The 22433-nt window shown below is 41.3% G+C and overlaps 1 protein-coding gene across 1 annotated transcript; it reads left to right on the forward strand.

Moving 5' to 3' along the window:
- Positions 1–626: 626 nt before the first annotated feature.
- On the forward strand, positions 627–18118 carry LOC137260119 (disintegrin and metalloproteinase domain-containing protein 10-like). Its single transcript, XM_067797820.1, has 14 exons — positions 627–1260; positions 3562–3694; positions 4438–4565; positions 5800–6312; positions 7378–7637; positions 8621–8749; positions 10315–10489; positions 11312–11468; positions 12851–12955; positions 13967–14048; positions 14448–14572; positions 15464–15566; positions 16894–17025; positions 17975–18118. Exons 1-14 carry the CDS (start codon positions 1191–1193, stop codon positions 18116–18118), a joined length of 2256 nt encoding a protein of 751 aa, XP_067653921.1. The 5' UTR covers positions 627–1190.
- Positions 18119–22433: the final 4315 nt, after the last annotated feature.

Genomic DNA, 22433 nt, shown 5'->3' on the forward strand with positions numbered 1-22433 from the left:
AGCTCACTGACTGACGCTTTGTGACACCATGGATGGTTACTATAGGTCTGGGTTTACCGAGGGAGGCAAATATAACACCATCGTACCCGAGACAGCCATAGTATCAAACTTGGAAATCAATCAATAACTTGGATGTAGATCGAATGACATTATTTGATGGCTGAAGGTGATTGAGCAATTGATTGGGAATGAATTCAATGCACCTTCAGCCTTAACGGATCGATGGCTGCGTGATTGGTAGGTTCTACCTCAACGCATAGATATGCAATTCTTCAGGTGACTCGTCAGGTGCTCAAGCATAGCAAGAGGAACAGAGCCATGGCTGAGTGACTGCTCAGGTGTATTTGGCTCATCCAGTCCTGGTAACGATTTTCTAACTGTGGATAGTTGTACGAAAGAGACGCTACAGCATCGCAAAGGACATCCTCATAAACATGATGTGACTTGAAGTGGCATATTGAAAGTCGTAGCAATCCTGTGAATATATTTACTAAAAGGACAACACATCGGTAGAGACCATCATAAACCTGATTTGCCTTCACGAATGAAAGTCATGACAATGTGTCAATCCTGTGACTATACCTAATAAAAGACGGCACAGCGGTGGAAGCCCTCATAAACGAGGTTTGCCTTCAAGAAGCATACTGAAAGTCATGGCAATATATCAGTTCTGTGAATATACCTACTTAAAACACGGCCCAGCGGTGGAGACCCTCGTAAAGACAACTTGACTAACAGAAGTATATTGAAAGCCAGAGGTAATTCAACCGTACCACGATCGATTTCTCCATTACCCGACACAATAGGCTGACAACTTAGCATCAGCCACCCTGACATTGTCAGAACAGTTAAGGAGACGACCTTCAGGAAGCGTATTCAAGTTCAATCCGACAGACGTTCCAGAAAATCTGACCCACATACCATTCCTTGCTAATGGTGTATTGGAGTGTAGACGTATCAACTGGGATACGAAACAAAGGGAGATGCTGTGATCTACTTCTCATTAAACTGTGCAGTTATGCATCTAAACAAGTCGATGCGTGACCACTAGTAATGAATCTACGACCCGGAAGTAACATTCGGCGATTAAAACCGACTACAGCAAGGAGAGGGTACAGGTGGAGCATGCGATGTTGTCTTTAGCAGTATTACCTATGTACAAGTGTTAACGTGTTGTTGTGGACGTCGTCATGGATATCGTCATTGTCTACATCATTGTCACGTGTATGGTGGTGATGGATTTTCCTCAGTTGGTGTCAGGTAGGCATGGGAACGGTTGGGGTTTTTTTTCTTTTCTTCTCCTTTGTACAATGTGTGTCATGTATTGTAACGGCGGGATTGTGAGGTCGATATTTGTCGTTTTATTGTCATGTTTAAATGTACGAAGGGGACACGTGAGTGAGTGAGTATGGTTTCAGCAATATTTCAGCAATATTTCAGCAATACCAAGGCGGAGGATACCAGAAATGGGAATCGAACTCGAGACAAACAACTGTGCCTCGCTACCACCCCACATGGAAATACACGTGTAAAACCTATGCTTGTTACAGCGATGTCCACATATCAGCATAAGGTTACTGTACAGGGGCTGTACAGGTACAAATCACCATATTTGTTGTATGATTTCTCAGTGTTCCTGTACTGTAATTAACTCTTTTTTACATACGAATTTCAATCAGTTTACAGTGATTCCGTCATACAGCTATTTCCTATGTGCGGCACTAAGTCACTGTGCTCTGATTCATTCAAATAGCAATTTGTTTTATAAGGAACCGATACCACCACACAATGAGTCATGTGAATAGATATTTTTTATACCCGACACTAATATTACATTATGGTGATTCATGTGAATAGCTGTTTCTTATACAAGACCCTGATATCACTAACAGTGATTCATGTGAATAGCTATTTGTTATACCAGACCCTGATATCACTAAGAGTGATTCATGTGAACATCGTTGGGGTGTGTGTGTGGGGTGTGTGTGTGTGTGTGTGTGTGTGTGTGTGTGTGTGTGTGTGTGTGTGTGTATACAAGACATCTGTATCACCTGCAGTGATTCATGTGAGTACGTATCTGTGTGTATATATACATGCTATCAGCCTAAACTGCTATAAGTAGACCATGTTATCAACGTAAATTATTTCTTATCAACATAAATTGTTAACCAGCCATCTTTTCAACCTGAATCTGTATGTAAATTGTCAACGTGAATTGTTTTCAAAGCGCCACTTACGTCAGTTGCCCTAAATTTGAACAGTAAGAAAATCAGAACTTTATTTACAAGCGTGACACTATATTTGTAATAATCGATGTATTTAATATGGTACGTTGAATAATCTGTTTCCCCCAAGAGTTTCGTCTTTGATTGTCCTGTCTTCTCGTCTTTCGTCTTGTCTGTTACCATCTTTCCATTATAAATTGTCTCGGTTTCTCCCTCTGCTTTCCCCTGTGTGTGGTGAGCGACCATGGCAATTTTCCAAACACAAAATATAAAGCACATATCGCCGAGTAATACAGCTTGCTGTCAATTTGAGATCGTATTTGTTATGCATGATTTACAACCATGAATGATCCTCTTATTTGTTTACCGGGTGCTAGGCAACGACGACTTGACCTGTTTATGATCGCTCGACACTTAGCAGCCTCCGTCGCAACAGGTGCTCCAATACACTGCCGAGCTGCATCGTTCAGGCGAAAGATACAAGTGTACCCCACACAGCACATCTATGTGGAGGCGATGTGTGAATAATCGAGTCTTGATCAGACAGTCCGGTGATCAATAGCATGAGCATTGATCTACGTAACTGGGATACGATGAAAAGTCGAACGAAGTCAGCGAGCCTGACCACCCGATCCCGTTAGTCGCCTCTTACACAAAACATGGGTTACTTAACAACATTCCACCCAGATGGCTGCAGTCTGTAAATAATTGCAAACTTGATCTTCAAGGATCTTCAATGATATGTAATGCATCCGTAATGCTGCTTGAAAGGAAAAATTGAATATGGGTCCTAGACAACACAGTGATTAACAGCATGATCATCGACCTACAATTGGGAAACGAGCTTCACGGATACGACATGCACGAATTATTGAAGATCAAACCTAACACGAATGTCCACTAGTACAACCCTTTTGAAGCTGACAGGCCGATAACACTGAAATAATGCTCAAAGTGGCAATAATGACTTCACACATTGTGACCAACTGGGGAATCAAACTCGGATCTTCCACTGGACGAGCCAATGCTTTAACCACTGTACTACCCCATCCCCATACTACCCCACCCCCATCTCCTAACTGCAATAAGGACTTCACACATTGTGACCAACTGGGGAATCAAACTCGGATCTTCCACTGGACGAGCCAATTCTTTAACCACTATACTACCCCATCCCCATCTCCTAACTGCCCCCACCCCACCCCAACCTCCACACCTTACCAACTGCATGACAACATCGAAGGTTACTTGTCTGACAACGCCTTCAGGCAGTCTACCTTGGTTTTGGGAGCGCCAGCTGCTGGTTAGTATATAAACCTGTGTGTATATCTTTCAGGCTCAAAACTTACAGACAGCATCATGAACTACGAACCTCTGTACTACGACCACCACTACCTCCACGTACAACATCACCGTTCTAAGCGAGCAACGCAGCCAGATGTCAATTTTCATTTTTCAGCATTTGGAAGGTAAAATTGATAGCTTACTCAGGCACATTGTGACTCTGATCTGAGCAGATTGTCTACATCTTGCTATTTGCTTATATTTGTCATTCTACGTTTATGGGGCCGTTTGGGTGGTCTAGTGGTCAAAGTGTAGCTCGTCACGTGCAAGACCCGGGTTCTTGAAGGCCATTTCTGGTCACCCTCCGTGATATTGCTGGAATGTTGCAGAAAGGGACGTATAACCATGCACTTCTACATTATAGAGTTAACATACATCAACCCATATAATTATTATGTAAGGAATGAGTAAATGAGTTTAGTTTTACAAAAGGAAACCAGAGAAGACTGCAAAAATTCCCATCCATTTAAGAACCCGTGCAAATCTTGGTTACAATTTGGTCTTCAGTAACCAATAATTGTCTCTTCCCGTGAAGATCCAAGTTAGAATTGGTCTTGAGCAACTCGTTCTTGTCGTAAGAGGCGACTAACGGGATCGGGTGGTCAGACTCGCTGACGTGATTGACAGGTGTCATCGGTTCCCAGTTACGTCGAACAGATGCTCATGATGTTGATCATTCGATTATCTGGAGTCAAATTATGGAATTGCATCGGATATCCGTTTTGTCACTGAAGCGTACCATTTTGAATTTCCTACACATGTCTTCCGCAAACTTTCCCAAAGATCACCATGTCGATATATTTGCTGTGTTTGTCTTGTCCCTTAAAGAGTAACCCAGTCATTATTTATGTATGTTTTCATGTTTTAGGGATTTCAACATAAGCCTGCGACGAGACAACAATCTCTACAGTCAGCACATACAAATTGAAACAACGAGCGGTCAAGTGCCTTACGACATCAGCCGAGCGTATAACGGAAATCTCCGCGAGGATTATGGTAACAAACTGTTTTCCGTCGTCTCTTGCATTGTTTTTGGCAAATATTAAGCAAAATTCAAAATGTCAAGAAAAGTTAAAATAACTCAATAGTTCTTATTGCATTTCTATTTTTAAATTCAGTACTTTGGCATCTTTGATAAGCTAATCTGACTACCGTGGCTTGTGAATGTTGATACCATTTGGATGAAAGGGAAAATTTACATTTGATTACCAATTTCGTCAATTAATGTGTAAATGTTTTTAACTATAATTCATTTATTATATTTATTTATTATGGGATATTTATATAACGCACATATACATGAAGCTAGTAGGTGCTTAAGGCGCTCATCATTGTACATGTATATCAATGTCATCCCTTGGGGTTACAGAACTCTTGCCGTCACTAGGCTCACCGAGTTAGAATGGCCTTCACATCCTTGTCTAAGGTCTCTGTTCACAGCTGGGTGGACTGGGACACAGTCACAACACTTTGTCCAAGTTCACCGCATGTTGTCGTACACGTAACCAGGCGTTTGCGCGTGTTCATGTGCCCACCATAGGAACATGAAGTTAGAAACGGATTCGGGATTCGAATACATACGGAGATAGATAGATACATAGATACATACAGAGATACGTAGACACATACATACGCACACACACACGCACGCACACACACACACACACACACACACACACACACACACACACATACATACATACATACATAAATTCAAATTCAGGATTTAAATCCCGAATCTGAAAAAAATATTCAGATTCGGGATTCGACAGTTATAAACGGATTCGGGATTCGGGATTCGAATCCCGAAACCGAAATCCCGAATCCCGATTCCCGAATCCCGAATCCGTTTGTAACTTCATGTTCCTGCCCACCATCTGGTCATTTACCAGTCAAGTGCACAGGGTTGTGTACTGTACACTTAGGGTTGTGACAACACTTAAAGCGTCCGCACAACAAAGTTGACTCCAAGGTTTCTACACCTCGTCACAGGTGGGCTCGATTCCGACACCTTGCTGGATCAATCGCCTGGCGCCTTAGCTAGCAACAAATAATAATTATAGGTACAAAAACAATGTGTACTGGTATAGGGTTGGATAGGAATTTTGCCACAGCTTAATATACGGATTATTTATCACGGATAAACTGATACCTGCTCACAAACGGATTTGGATCTCAGCACGAACATAACATTGCTTAATATTACTTCTTTTCAATTGTGTTTTTACAGTTGGATATGGTTCCAGGACAACCGTTAATGGAATCATTACAACGACAGGACATTTTCAGGGAACAGTTGACACTGGTGATGAATTTTATGTGGTTGAGAAAGCCAAAAAGTATTTTAAAAAACCTCAGGATTTCCATTCAGTTGTGTACAGAAAGTCGGATGTGAAATTTGACATAGACAGTGCCTTCTGTGGAACCGACAAACACAACGAACGTTTGCTCACAATTCAGAAAAGTGCTATGAAGAATTTCAACGAAGATAATGGGAGGTACAACGAAACTGGAACTCACGATTGGTCGAAAGATGAGGATACGCATTCTGATTGGTCAGAAAAATACCTCCGTTATGGCAATACAAGACGAAAGCGAGCTATTGTTCCTACCAAGACCACTTGCGAGCTGTACATGCAGGCCGACCACCTGCTGTTTGAACAACACGGAAATGACGTAGACAGTATAATAGAAGATCTCTCGCAGAGTGTACAAAGCGTTAATGCTATATATGGAGCTATCGGTAGGTCATTTCAATCTATTCCTGAAGTTTCAGGTCGTCAAGTGACTCTTGCCAGGGGTACACAAACTCCGCAGTCTATACTACCAGTTGTGTGACTTCCACATATATCAGGTCGAAACATTTTATGTCTCATTCAGCTGAATGTTGATGTTGTTGTTTAAAGATAAGCCAAATAAAAAGATCTTTAGGGCAATAAATTCGTCACACGGTGTTTTGAAAGGTGTACGGGACCGTGAGACCCTTGCAAATATGTATTTCCTTCGGCTACGCCACTGGAAATACGGATTTTAGAAGGCCCTACAGTCCCTCACTCCCTTTCAAAGCACCATGTAATTAAGAATACTCTTAGGTCTTTGACAGACCTTACACGAACAATTGCATCGGCAATAGCGAGACTTTTAACGGGACATCTTGAAATTTGGTAAGATGTTCCTACCAGGAGTGCCTCATTCTTCTTGTCATTGAGTTTGAGCATATGAGTTGTCATCCATGACTTCATTTCCTTTGTGCAGTTTGTGAGTTCTTAAAGTGACTGGTTTAGATTTCGCAGTTGTATCTTCTTGAAGAGTAAGGTGTCATTTGAGTTCTTAAAATGACTGACTTAGATTTCGCAGTTGTATCTTCTTGAGGAGTAAGGTGTCATTTGAGTTCTTAAAGTGGCTGGCTTAGATTTCGCAGTTGTATCTTCTTATGGAGTCAGGTGTCATTTGAGTTCTTGAAGTGACTGGCTTAGATTTCGCAGTTGTATCTTCTTGAAGAGTAAGGTGTCATTTGAGTTCTTAAAATGACTGACTTAGATTTCGCAGTTGTATCTTCTTGAGGAGTAAGGTGTCATTTGAGTTCTTGGACTTTATTTCCTTTGTGCAGTTTTGGAGTTCTTGAAGTGACTGTCTCAGATTTCGCAGACGTACCTTCTTGAGGAGTCAGGTGTCATTTGAGTTCTTGAAGTGACTGGCTTAGATTTCGCTGTATCTTCTTGAGGAGTCAGGTGTCATCTGCGTAGAAGTAATATCGAAGGTCTATTCAACCTCGACACAACGATATTTTACTGTATGATCTGTTTAGATTTCGACGGCGACGGCAACGCTGACAACATCAACTTCATAATAAAGAAGATCAAGGTGCACACCAACACTAGTGACCCGACGTACAGACTGAACGGCAACTACGGTGTGGAGAAGTACCTTGAGCTCCACTCAGAGGAGAATTATGACAGCTTCTGTCTGTCGTATATGTTCACACACAGGGACTTCGGCAGCGGGGTGCTGGGGCTAGCGTGGACGGCAGGGGAACGGCTGTCAGGTGGCGTGTGTGAGAAATATGCGGTAAAAATAGCGTGAACGATCTTTGTTTACCTTTGTTTTACTCTCTTCGATACTCATGCTGTTGATCACTGTTTTCTCTGGTCCAGACTCGATTATTTACAGACCGCTGCCATATAGCTGGAATATTGCTGAGTACGGCGTAAGACTAAACTCTTATTTATTCTCCTGTATCAGCCTTATCAATTTTTAATCTGAAAAACACTAAAATGAAAATATCACTTTCTATGTTAGGATACCCGCGATGTGGGGATTCTCATATCCCTGCACGCATGATTGGCTGCTGTTTTCTCAAACAGCCAATCAACGTTCACCAAAAGGTGTACCCCCCACTACCCTCCTTTCCATACGGAGAAAAATTGTTCCATTTTTCTTCTGCTCACCGGTTCAGAGGGAAATGTACATATCAGTAAAACAGTCCCATGGTCTGGTAAAAAATTTAGATGTTCCTTACATCTGGCTAAATTTACATTATCATGGTGTCTGGTCTGGTTAAATCCATTTCGGGCTCATAGCATTTACCTGCCCTGATGTTTGGCTGGCTTTTGGTTTACTTCATACACGATAATCATGGATGTAAAAGCATTCTGTCTGGAGAAACCACAACATCTATATGTGTTTTTGGTGAGGTCTAGAACTGAAAAATAAGGAAAGTCGTAAAGTTATGATCTCATTTAGTCTCCATATAGTCTAACTCCTACAGTATATATTTCCAGGGGCCCGTGAAGAATCGGTGCAGAATAGGTGTCAAGCAGTCCATGCTTGCCACAAAAAGGCGCCTATCATCTTGTCGTAAGAGGCGACAAACTGGATCGGGTGGTCAGACTCGCTGACTTGGTTGACACATGTCATCGGTTCCCGAATGCGCATGTCGACGCTCATGCTGCTGATCACTGGATTATTTACAGACCGCCGCCATATAACTGGAATATTGCTGACTGCGGCGTAAATTTAAATTCACTCACTCACTCACCGACTATTTCCAGGTGCTTGCTCAGGGTAGTCTCAGCCTCAACACCGGCATCGTGACGACGCTCAACTATGGCAAGACTGTGTCCACGTTGGTCACTCAACTCACCTTCGCCCACGAGATCGGCCACAATTTCGGTTCACCGGTAGTTATCGTTTGCTTGTTTGCTTGCTTGCTTGCTTGCTTGCTTGCTTGCTGGTTGGTTGGTTGATTGGCTGATTTCTGGAGTTATGCTCTGACCCCGAACAGAAATACAGGTTATAAAACATAGATTACGAACTGAACTGTAATACTTATTTTAATAAACCACACGGTGGGCGTGTTATCATATTCTAGTTTTTTTAGATCCAGGTTTGTTGTGTCAGTCACTGGTTTGCCTGGTCCAGACTCGACTATTTACAGACCGCTGCCATATAGCTGTAATGTGGCGTTAACCAGCAACAAGGGCAATTTGTTGCTCCCATTTGTCAGACAGCATTACTTTCACCTTTACGGCGCTAAAACAATTTATTTTACCACGAAAATACTCGATTAGTATTGGCAAGTTAGATGCCCCGGGATACACGCAGCCGCTTCTACTATCATTCTGAAACAGACCCCAGTAAGAACGTACACCATTCACAAGTAGACTCAACCTAGAACTTAAAGGGGCACTGATGCGGAGCGAATAATGTTTCTCGCCAACGGTCTAATTACGGAACCAAACTGCAAATTGGTCAGCGCCCGCTCCTTCGACCGTGACGGACAAAGGAACTGGGCTCCTGTCCATATTAGCAGAATTTCTTCACCCAAAAGAGTCAGGAGGCCGGATGCCCATCATATGCCATTATTAAAAAATATCCATGGTATTCCTTGTCTGATCGTAACAAAATATCCCAGCAGTGTAGTTCTTTTCAGATGGTTGGATGGTATAGTTACTGATCCAATTTGATCCTATTTCTCTGTTTTTAACCTCGATATTCAATCATGTTACATGAAAACATGATGTCTACAGGCCATTAATAAAAACTTAAGCGTCCCTAGTATTTGCCAGTATAGGTTGTCTCACAGGAAATCTTTTAGGACAATAAACAACTATCAAAATTATGTTTAATACTTTAGATGAAAAACAAAACCATTATGAACATCTTTTACTTTAAACATGTTTTCGTCAAAAAGGTTACCTTCTTTTTGGATCTGAAAATCAAATATGATCATTATATGATCACTTATGATCACTTATATATGGTCCTAAGTTTAAAGGTATTGTGTAAGAAGGGTAGGAATAGTTATTTTGCATTAAAAAACAGTTCCACCATATCTTTAACAATATGTCCAACTGTAAACACAAATGATAAGGATATCCCTGTATCAGCTACCAGATGAACCGTCTCTAAATATGGATTGGTCTTCCCAATTAGTTCAGCCTAACAATATCCACAGCTTCACATCTTAGGTTTGAAATAGGCTGGAGCTTAACTTTTTATTCTCTGCATATTTGGACATCAGTGAAATTCCTGGTCAGTGGCGTGGACTAGTTGTCAAAGCGTTCGCTCGTCACGCCGATGACCCGGGTTCCATTCCCTAAAAGGTTTCAATGTGCGGAGCCCATTTCTGGTGGCTCTCGCCGTGATATTATTGGATTATTGCTATAAGCGGCGTAAAACTAAACTCACTCACTCGCTACAACGCACAGTATATTCTTCCTTGGCAAGTCCTATTTCATTCCAGCACGACACTGAAGGAACTGACTGCGCACCTGGAGGTACATCCGGGAACTACATCATGTATGCCAGAGCTACTTCCGGGCTACGACCAAACAATGACGAATTCTCAACTTGTAGCATTGCTAGTATGGCGCCAATATTGGAATCAAAGGCTAGATCAGCAACTGGTTGTTTTGTCGGTGAGATTCATTTTATAATATACAAGTGTTGTTTAATGGGCGTTAGAATAGCCAAGGGGTTGATTTGGTCGCTCGTCACTCCAGAAACTTGGATCGATTCCTCATTTGAAAACAATTTAGTGAATATTGTCAAAGACGGCGACAAACTAAGCATACAAACATTGTTTTTATGCTTGCGTACTCTTTTCTTAAGTCAACCGACCCGTGAAGGTCCCGGGGTAGAACAGGCCTTCAGCAACCCATGCTTACCATAAAAAGCGACTATGTTTGTCGTAAGAGGCGACAAACGGGATCGGGTGGTGAGACTCGCTGACTTGGTTGACACATGTCATCGGTTCCCAATTGCGCAGATCGACGCTCATGTTTGTTGATCACTGGATTGTCTGGTCGAGACTCGATTATTTACATACCGCCGCCATACAGCTGGAATAGTGGCGAGAGCACTTAAAACGAGAGACGTAAAACTAAACTCACTCACTGTTAAGTCAACTGCGTCCATCTGACGCAATAGGCCATAGGGAGGTAACTCCGTCTTTATCCAGAGAATCATATTGGGAAGGTGAGGTCGACCGTTCATCCATCATCATCATCATCATCAGCAGCAGCAGCAGCAGCATCAGATAACAAGATTTGTTTGTTTGTTGTTAAAAGCCCCACCGAGCAATGTTTCAGTACAATCATTCAGATGATTCCCTACCCGCCGCTATATTGCTGAAATATTGCTGATTGCGGCGTAAATATAACTAACGCACCCACTACTGTAAGGGAGAACTGTCCAGATTAAAGCTCTAAAACATGTCGATCCTGTTGTGTATCTTCCAGAGCCGATGGGATCGATCTGTGGTAACAAAGTGGTGGAGCCGGGGGAGGAATGCGATTGTGGGTGGGAGGAGGATTGTACCGAAGGATGCTGCAACCCCCAGACATCAACTGCAGGGGCACCGACATCCTGTACCAAGACAGCCGCGTCAGTCTGCAGGTCAGGTCCCAGATCACACTCCTATATCTACCCGCCTCTGACCCTTACAACATTCCTCAGCTCCCTCTCCAAAACATACCCAAACACATGCCTATATCAATAAAATCTCTCTGTCAGCATCACACAGTTTCTTTCGTTTTTCTGAGCTTGTTTGTTTGTTTTTTTCCTTGCTGTTGTCTAAAGAGATTGGCTACCGTGGTCTGTGCGCATACCGTATGCGACGGGATGTGACAGTAGAGGCGCGCATTTGTGTTACATAGTTATTTCCCTTTACTTTCTTCTTTATGCGTCTTGATATTTTGACCACACAAGCATTTATTCTGAAGTAAATCTGGACAAGAGTACTAGTTAAAAAATTAATTTGAGTATGCTGTTTAATTGGAGATAACCTTGATACCCTCTTGTAAAGTGGTTCTTTTTATAGTTGAATATTAATCTTGTGTGAATTTACTATATAAAATTAATTTTATAAATAAAATCGTATTATAAAAATTTTTTTTATTGATGAATCAATATTTTTTTTTAAATTCGTGTTTATTTAGAAGTTAATTAATTAATGTGTCAAATCCTACATGCGGCCTTGAAAATTGATTTTCCTGCTTTATTTATCATCAGTAAGGAAGAATCTTTCTGCATGAAAAAACAGATATTGAACAATGAAAATAAACAATTTAGTTTCAAGAAGACCTTTATTGACAAATTACTTTTTTTCAAATGTATTACATGATTAGATTTGGGACACGTTTCTACAAAATGATACCAAATTCAGCAATTTATTGATATTCTGATATTTTTATCTATCCTTCTTTATGCTTCACACAGCAACATTTCCAGCTCTTTGGCTGCAGTCTGTAAATAATCGCAACAGGCAACTGAAGTGTGAACCAAGTCAGCGAGCCTGACCATCCCGTTAGTCGCCTCTTACTACAAGCATGGGTTACTGAAGATCAATTCTAACCCTGATCTTCAGGATCATTAAGGTTAATGTAATGCATCCACAATGCTTTCTGAAACGAAAAAGTATGGGTGTACCCGGACAGCCCAGTGATCAACAGCATGATCACCAATCTACAATCGACATACAATGGCAAGTCAGGGGGCCCGATGATCAAACGCCTTTTTGGACAAACATGGGCTACTGATCTTTACGGGTGCACCAAACAGATATACGCACGGTATCTGAAACAGAATGTTCACACTGCACATTTTATAATACTGAATAGCAAAAGAAACGCAAGTTTAAAAAATGAAATCTCATGAAAGTAAGCCTTCATCTTTACGTCTTCTATTTAATAACTTGACGAAAAAAATTGTTGCGTTTCTTTTGCTGTTCAATATATTTTATGACGTGGAATAATTGCTGATGTTTTGTACGATTACAGTCCTAGCTCAGGCCCATGTTGTGACTCCAGCTGCCAGTACGTCACTGCCGCCGCCAACCACGTTTGCCGTTCCTCGACATCCTGTCTCGCAGAAGCATCCTGCGAATATCCTTCCGTATAAACGATATAGTCAATATTTGAGAAAAAAATATGTATATATACATGTTAAATGACCACTGAATGTCGGGTGAAAATGAAGTGTGCAGACCCCTTTTCTCGAAAGCTGCGACCCTAGTATAGTCATATTGCGATCGCAACGACGTGCCAATGTTAAGTCTATATGAGTGAGTGAGTGAGTGTTTTCCAAGTGGTCAGAGGCGTGGGTGAGTTCAGTTTTACGCCGCCATATGGCGGCGGTCTGTATATAATCGGGTCTGGACCAGACACCAGTGATCAACAACAGGAGCATCGATGCGAGCCACTGGGATCCAAGTCAACGAACCTAAGCACCCCATCCCGTTACTCGCCTCTTACGACAAGCATAGTCGCCTTTGATGGCAAGCATGGGTTGCTGAAGACATGTTCTACCCCGGACTTTCACAGGTGCCACGTGTGTAATTGAACCCGGGTTTACAGCGTGACGAACGAACGTCTTAACCACTGTGCTACCCCACCGCCCCTTCAATTATTTAACTTACCTTACATCATCATCTTGGAGGCGGTGGGTAGCCTAGTGGTTACCAGTTAGATCGTTCGCTCATCACGGTGAAGGCCAGAGTTCAATTCCACGCGTGGGCACAATATGTGAAGCCCATTTCTGGTGTCCCCATGAGTGCTAGAATATTGCTAAAAGAGGCGTAAAACTATACTCACTCACATCATCATCTCGTGTATATCTTTGGGTATTATACAATTACTGACTTTGATTCAAATCAGTGGTGTAACAGTGTGTATGTGAGGGCGGGATGGCGGCCGTGTGTGTTTATGTGTGTGTTTATGTGTGTGTATATGTGTGTGTATATGTGTGTGTGTCTCTGTGTGTGTGTCTGTGTGTCTCTCTCTGTGTGTGTCTGTGTGTGTGCGCGCGCGCGTGTGTGTGTGTGTGTGTGTGTGTAACATCATCAGCAAATAATAGTACACATACAATTGTCAACAAAACCTCCTTAACTCGCCTACTGGTACAACCGCCAACTGTCCGCCGTCAACGTGGGTGGCAAATAAGACCCCCTGCGGAGACAACCAAGTGTGTGTGAACGGTGTAAGTATTCCACTGAACAGGTGCAAGGAAAGTACTATTCTCACAATTCGCCACGTCAATATCAACTTGAACGCCATTTCCGATAACAGGACGAAATACAGTAATATGTTGAAACAGTGATTTTTCTCGATAACAGATTGGAAATTTGTTGTACATTGATCAGTGATGTATTCTCAATTTATATTCACCAGCGTATTGTTGCGTATTGACAAAGACCCGGTTAAACAGAAAAGCTTTGTCCTTCTGCTCATGAATAAAAAGTTTTACCTGACAATCTCTGTTTATCTCTTTTCGATTTTTTACGATTATGAAAACTTGTGGAAAAGAAATGTTTGCTGATGAAAGTAATGTACGTTTGATCTCACATTCCTTATTCTGCTGTCTCTCTCAATTGTACAGACTTGTTCTGGGTCGGTGTGTCTGGCGTTCGACTACACGCCATGTCAATGTTCGCCGACTACAGCAGGCAACTGGAAGGATGAGCTTTTGTGTCAGATCTGCTGTGAGGACGGCGGACAATGCAAGTGAGTGAGTGAGTGGATGAGTAGTAGTGAGTAAGTGAGTGAGTGAGTTTAAAGTTAAGACTGACTAGTGTAACATAGTCACTTACTTCAGGCAACTATTCTGAACTAAATTTCGTAAATTATTCCATACTGTGTAAAGATACTGTTTACGCATAAACTGATGCATTGTAAACCAAATTGTGTGTGTGTGTGTGTGTGTGTGTCCGTGCGTATATGTGTGCGTATGTGTGTGTGTGTGTGTGTGTGTATTGCTCTGTCTCAGCTGAGATAAGTGCGCGTGTGTGTTAAGACTCAACGTTTTGAGCAATATTTCAGTTCTACCACCGTGTCGAAACTGAGATAGGTGGTCAAATAGGCGGTGTATTTGAGCAAAAGTTTGCATCTTTCTCTGGTGACTTTTGCGTGTCTGTAGTATCCAGCAATATTTAGCTTTTCACCCTGTTGGGCCGGAAGTTAACAGATATGAACTTTAAAAGTAACATCTGTTAAAGATCAGATATACTCTAGGATGGTACAAAATACATAAATCATTTATTGGGAACGTTGTACATGAAACCCTGTTGTTGAAACTACTTATGATGACATTCAGTTAACTTAAATCGACCTTTTTGACACCACTGCACAAATCTCTCACGCGAACGAAATTTTAACCAGTCAGAGGTGTGCGTCTCCGTGATGTAATATGAGGCATGACTATGAATGGCGGTGTACATTTCATGTACATTTCCGGGGGGAGATTATCTTGTTTACAGGTTTGTCTGAATCTGAAATTGTTTTCACAATCTACTGGCATTCAATTTTGCCACTTGCTTAGCCTAGCTTCTGAGTTATACACAGGATTTCAAATACTGGATTTCAGTTAGCAACTCCCCTGACATCATTCCTTTGCAGGCCTTCGTTTGAACTCAGTGGCGTCCCAAACGGCACCACTGTTCCTGGCAGTCCCTGCAACGACTTCCAGGGCTACTGCGACGTCTTCTACAGGTGCAGGGAGGTAGGCCAAATAGGACCGCTTATGTGTTATTTTGTTCTATTTTTGCGTGTTGACGCCTCTTTGCTTATGTCGCAATATTCCTGTAAATATTGAAACTGGATCACAGAATTCAGAGACTGATAGTGCGAGCATTTATGGAAAGGTTGTGTTATATTCTATTTTAATGATATATGTTATGTTGAATTAATGATGGTTTATGTCAATGACCATGATATTTTATGAGTTGTTCACTGGTCACAAGGGGGACATGGGTTGAGGTACCCTCGATGTTTGCTCATTAACATAAACAAACGTCAAGAGCACCTGAACCCATGATCCCCTCGTGACCAGTGAACAAGGTATTTATCTTACCGAACGCCCCAGCGTCAATTTTGAACTGTTTGAAGCATCGGTATCGGATTGTACACTTCAGCCAACCTGTGTGAATCAAACAATTCGAAACTTGCATCTTACTATTTTTTCCCCGTAGGTATTGTCTTAGTTAAGTCGCCGCGGTGCATTTCCCTTTCTTTATATTCACGGGGACTACATTTGAACATTTTAAAAAAAAATCTATTTATTGGAAAGTAAGTCAACGTTTTCCTAACTATCGCTAGATTTTGCTGATGACACAAGAAAAACAGATTTAGAGTTATCTCCCTTCCATCGATATCCATTCGTAAAACATCGGTAATTTCCGTGCATCATGCATCATTTAAGAGATAAATATCATGTGTTGGCCAATTTCCGGGTGTTATTGAGTATTTGAAGCACGGGAATGCATTTGGAGCCGACGATAATAATAACTCGACATTGTAAACAAACAGTAAACCAAAGGGTTTTACTGTCTGCACTCGTTTACATCGAGTACAGCAGTGAAGTGTCATCAGCTGGTCGTTTCAGCTGGTTCCCATGGTTGCATCTGGAGTTGTTCATTTGTGACGTCATTCTAACTTTTCCTCACAGTATGATTTGAATGACGTCACCACTGTTGATGGCACAACAAAACAATTCTTTGCGATGTTTCTAGGTGTCAATACCCAGCGAACAGTCTTGCAGTTTCCGGGAATCAAATACCATTTGATCATGTTTTTTCAACCAATCAGATTACAGAACACACTGACTTTTGGTTTATAATTAATGTTATTTGTGATAAAACAGTAACTACCACGAAGTACCGAATGAGTTACTATTGGCAGCGGGGTATGTTGCAATGCACCTAGCTTGTGAGAGAGGTACACTGAAAATAACAGAAGAGCGTTCAGGGAATCAGAAAACGACATTCCTGTATACGGTAAGAGTCAATATCTGGAGTGGACAGCGTCATACTGACTTGCATACATTGCAGGTGGATCCAACGGGTACGTTCAGTGCCATTAAGAAGCTGCTGTCTCCAGAGAACCTCCAGAGTCTGAAGAAATGGCTCATCGCCCACTGGTATGTCCCGGTGCTTGCTGGGCTAGGATTCATCGTTCTCATGGTACGTTCGCACACGTTCATGCAAACGCGCAAGCGCAAGATGACGCGCACTTAGATCTGGAGCTGCATACACTAACGGTTAATGCTTCTTAAATGGTTCACTCATGGGAGGCTTCTGACGGGCCGATCGGGAGGTCAGACACGCTGACTTGGTTAACACATGTCATCGTATCCCTTCTGCGTTGATCGATGCTCACGCTGTTAATCACTGGATTGTCTGGTCCAGACTTGACAATTTACAGATTATGTGACAGGGATATTGCTGAGTGCGATGTTCAACAAACAAACAAATCGTGCAACTGAAATATGAGTGAGTGAGTGAGTTTAGTTTTACGTCGCACTTAGCAATATTCCAGCTATATGGCGACGGTCTGTAAATGATCGAGTCTCGACCACACAATCCAGTGATCAACAACATGAGCATCGATCTGCACAGTTGGGAACCGATGACATGTGTCAACCAAGTCAGCGAGCGGGACCACCCGATCCCGTTAGTCGCCTCTTACGACAAGCATAGTCACCTTTTATGGCAAGCATGGGTTGCTGAAGGCCTAATCTACCCCGGACCTTCACGGGTCCAACTGAAATATGATTGTGATGGACACGACGTGAAATGGATTGAACATTTCAACAGTTACCCTACTGGCGCCAGTGAGTACTGTCAGTTAGGTCTCACTGTCAGCAGTGAGGGGATCTGCACTGCAGTCGCCGCCATTAGCTAAACATTGGTGAGTGCAGCTCTTAACAACTAACCCTCTTTTCTGACGATGACGCATGAGTGAGCGAGTTTAGTTTATCCTTTAGCAATATTCTAGCAATATCTCGGCGGCAGACGCAATAATATTAATTATTATAATATTATTCCCACAAGAGGACGCTTCAACCACAAGGCTACCTCACCAACCCAACATGATGAAACGTTGCTGAATGTTTGTGTGTTTCTGTTCCAGGTAATATTTGTGAAGGTGTGCGGCAAGAATGTACCTAGTGACAAAGAACTCTATGAAAGAAGGCAGCGTCGTTATGGCAACAACGTATTGCAACTCAGTCCAAGACATGCAAGAAATAGTGTTGCACCAACTGGTTACATGTGATCGCTTTTGATCGTCAAGGCGTTGCCATATATATATATTACATACATACATACATACATACATACATACATACATACATACATACATACATACATACATACATACATACATACATACATACATACATACATACATACATACATACATACATACATACATACATACATTTACATATACATGTATAATGCATACGCCAAGTTTTTGGCACCACGTTATTTTGGTCGAAGTGGATGCTTTCAGTATATTTGCCGAGGAATCCACCCATCATCATCATCATCATTATTGGCCTTACTTACCTGTGATACATTACTTAGATTGATGCTCATGCTTTTGATCACTGGAGTTTCTGGTCGAGACTCGATTTTTTACATAAAGCTGGAATACTGCTGATTTCGGCGTTAAACAACAAACCAACCAACCTTACGACTATCTTACTTCAGTCCCCTTTGTGCTTGTAAATAATGCAAATTGTTCTCATTTCTAATTATTGTCCCCTCTCTATACCACATGACCCCGGAATCAAGCTCTATCAGGGTTGCTTCCGTTTGTTTAGCCGTAGACTTTTGATCTTGGTTTCGAATTTCGGAGTTGGCCTGGTTATGTTTCAAGGTTTTTCAGCGCTATTTGAGTGTTGCATGTTGTCCGTTTGGCTCAAAAGCTGACCGATAAATTATATAATAAGTAGGAAGGTATTAAACTTAAGGCATACTCAAGGAAACGCTGATCATAGTAAAAAATATCATGCCGACTCTTTTGCAGAATATTTATCCTAAAGATGAAAAAACACAATCTATGATTAAAAGCTTGATAAAACTCACTGTTTTTTACGAAGAGGAGTGCAAAGGAAGGGGCAGGTGTGCGAGAAAGGATAGAGACAGCACAGCACAGCACAGGTTCTCGGCGCTTGTGCACGTGCTTCACGAACATCTGGCTGTCCCTTTCTTTGCACTCCTCCCTCGTAATAAGCAGCGAACTTCGTGAATATTGCAATGATAGACTGTCGAACGACTTTATTACTTTGCAAAAAACTGTGCAAAAAAACTGTGATTATGATCAACCTTTTACTGAGTATGTTTAATAGTTTTTTGGGTAAGATTGCAATTTATCGGTCGGCTTTTGAGTCAAACCAGGGATAATGTACAATCTGTATATAGTCTCCAAATGGCCAAACGGACTTTAGACTATAGGGAAATGGTGAACGTCGACGATAGTATATGGTGGAAGCCCTGGGCCTCTAGTTTGGAATGTGTTTGCTGAAATTCTAACAAGGATATTTCAGTGTATTTTATTATGTACCTAATGCCAAAAGAAACGTTACCCTCGTTACGATTATGAATTACAAGAGAGGAGACACACATGTGATAGAAGGCATTAGTTCACAAGAAACCATAACAACACATTATTATGCAAATTACGAAATAAGAATTCTCAAATGCAGTCATATTTAGAGAAATGCATCTTTTTCAGAATTCTTTTTCAAATTGTCTTGTTTTCGACCAGGGATTTAGATGTCCAAAGGAAAGGCCGAGACAAAGATAAGCCATTACAAATCGTGGCCTGTTAAAAGAAGAAGCAACGGGTGTAGAGGGTGTAAAATTGTATAAGAATCATTCCTGTGATTTCAGATTTAAAACGTTAATTGCATTATTGAAAACAAATAAAACGTGTCTTTGATATTGTGAAAAAGTGTTTAGGAACATCTGGAATTATTTTTGTTAACATTTGATTGTAAAGTAACATTTTGTTTCCTTTTTCTGTTTTACACACAGCAATGTCAATCGCCAAAAACGTAGCAATATTCAAGCAGTTTATGCATCCATTTCACGTGTAGAATGATTCTACAGGGCACGAACAGAGACTAGAATGCATGATACGATACACACGTGCGAGAAATACACCACGGGGTCGGAAGAACTCTCGTCTCGCTAAGATGAGTTAGACAAAGTGAAGTTAATCTTCCATAGAAAATGAAAATGTTATGCATATTTCCGGGAATGCAACAAGGTGGGCGCCATCTTGCGATACCTGGAAATTTTAATATCACACAAAATGCAACCCTGTGTAACAATATCCATATGCATAGTACGATATACAAAAACGAGGAATATGCCACGATTAACAGCTCAAGAGAAAGAGAGAGCCACAGGGGGGTGCAGAAGGGGTCGACATGCAATGATGTTGACAACGCCCTCGGATGTCACCGAATAACGGATATAAGACTTATTCACCGCTGCAGACAGACTTGGGTCATCGTTGACTGACCAATAAGTGGACGTCCACACATCACGATGCCAGCTGAAGAAAGGTACCTCCGTTATCAAGGAAGGAGGGTAACGTTTCTTTTTGGTGTTAAGTATACGTATTTATTTGTTTTTATCACATACTTCTGAGATGATTTCCACATGGAATGATGTATTTTACAGAAGCATTCGTTTTGTTAATTTTTTCTTGAAATTTCAAGATATTAAGCTGAAATTTCAAAGCAGCATCTTGAAATTTTGAAAGAGTGTCTTGAAATTTCGAGATTTTTCTTTTTAAAAGCCGAATGGCTAAATGGTAGCATGTGCGAGCTTGTATAATATATTGAGAGCTCAATATTTATATATATATATATATGATATTATATATATATTATATATGATCATCTGCAGATAATGAGGAGCAAAAGAAACTACACATTGCAGTGTGATAAAATATATCTGAATTTAGCGATGTCATATATCGCGCCAGATGGACTAAGGTTTTAGTCAGCACTGGAGACGTCCCCTGCTTGGTTTTATGTTTAAAGTTCATATTCATATTAGTACAACCGAAAGAAAAACGTTTGCATTATTTACAACTGGTGATAAGAATTTCAGACATCTTCTTTTTGAAATTTGAGAAATAATACAAAATATTGCCCTAAAATACGATAACACTGGCATCAAGCCCTGCGTGGTTTTATGTCTGAGGACGCCATTTGATTTAAAACATGGCAAAGGGAAGATAAAACATTCTTCACACAATTTCTGGCAAGAATTTCAGACACTTTCTGGTGTGAGATTAGTAATACAATAATGGTTATGGGTATGTGGTTGAAATACTGGGATAGCCCAGTGCTAAAAGCGTTCGCTCGTCGCGCCGAAGGTCCGGGTTCGATTCCCCACATGAATGCAATGTGTGAAGTCCATTTCCGGTATCCGCTGACGTGAAGTTGCTGAATTAGTGCTGAAAGCTGCGTGAAACCAAACTCACTCACTGTGAAAACTGTTGAATCAATATACGCTCATGATATATTCAGAATTGTATGGTCGACTTTGGCAGGGATGACTCATGGATCTGTGGAGAGTGCTGGCGCTTCTAACTGAAAAGTATTCCTCATTCCCGTTGTCATGGAAACTATTTTGGCAAAACCCAGCCAGCCTCAAGGTGTTACAATATTACGCGAAGTAACTGGTCCATTAGACACAAGTATATTTAACGACCGTTCAAGGTTCTGCATCAGTAAAAGACAAATTCAGGATACTTTCTTTTGCACCTCACTATATAATACACGTGCCTTCAGGTCATGTAATTAAGAATAAAAAGAAAAATGTTGACATATTTACGTATTGTTATTCTCTTTCCTGTTTACTTTTTGGATAGTTGCCTGTATCGTTTGAACATTATTTCTGATTATTTGTTAAAATCCATATTTTTGTGTGCAGTATACATACATAAAGATATTTTATCACAGTCTGATGTTTACTCATTAATTAAGGGGACGGTGGGGTAGCCTAGAGAAGGTGTTCGCTCGTCAGGCCGAAGACCCTGGTTCGATTCTCCACATGGATACAATGTAGGAAACTCATTTCTGGTGTCCCCTCCAATATATTGCAGGAAAACGGCGTAAAAGCAAACTCACTCACTTACTTCCTGGAGCGTATCACTTCATACTGCCTCTCAAAGAGCTGTGAAGCCTTATGGTGCAGCTGCCAAATCACGTGACCATTTGTTGGGAATTTGTTTGTTTCTGCACAAAGACAGCGTTAAGACACCATTTGTCTGAATCTGGGGGTCCCAATTAATTACAGTAGACTCCCTCTCTAAACCGTCATGCCTCTACTCGGACATTTCCTATAAACCGGCATATTTATTTGGTTCCGAATTTGTCCCAATGTAATATCCTATAATACACTCTCTCCAATCCGACATCCCTCTATTCCGGATTTCGACACTCAGTTCCGGTCCCGAAACATGTATTTGGTGCAAACTGACTCTCGCTAAACCGACATTGTAATTTCACAAGGGACGACATCGGCCAATACATGGTGTGGGGTAGTGGGGTAGCCTAGAT

This window comes from Haliotis asinina, chromosome 13, assembly GCF_037392515.1.
Source record: "Haliotis asinina isolate JCU_RB_2024 chromosome 13, JCU_Hal_asi_v2, whole genome shotgun sequence".
Lineage (NCBI taxonomy): Eukaryota > Metazoa > Mollusca > Gastropoda > Lepetellida > Haliotidae > Haliotis > Haliotis asinina.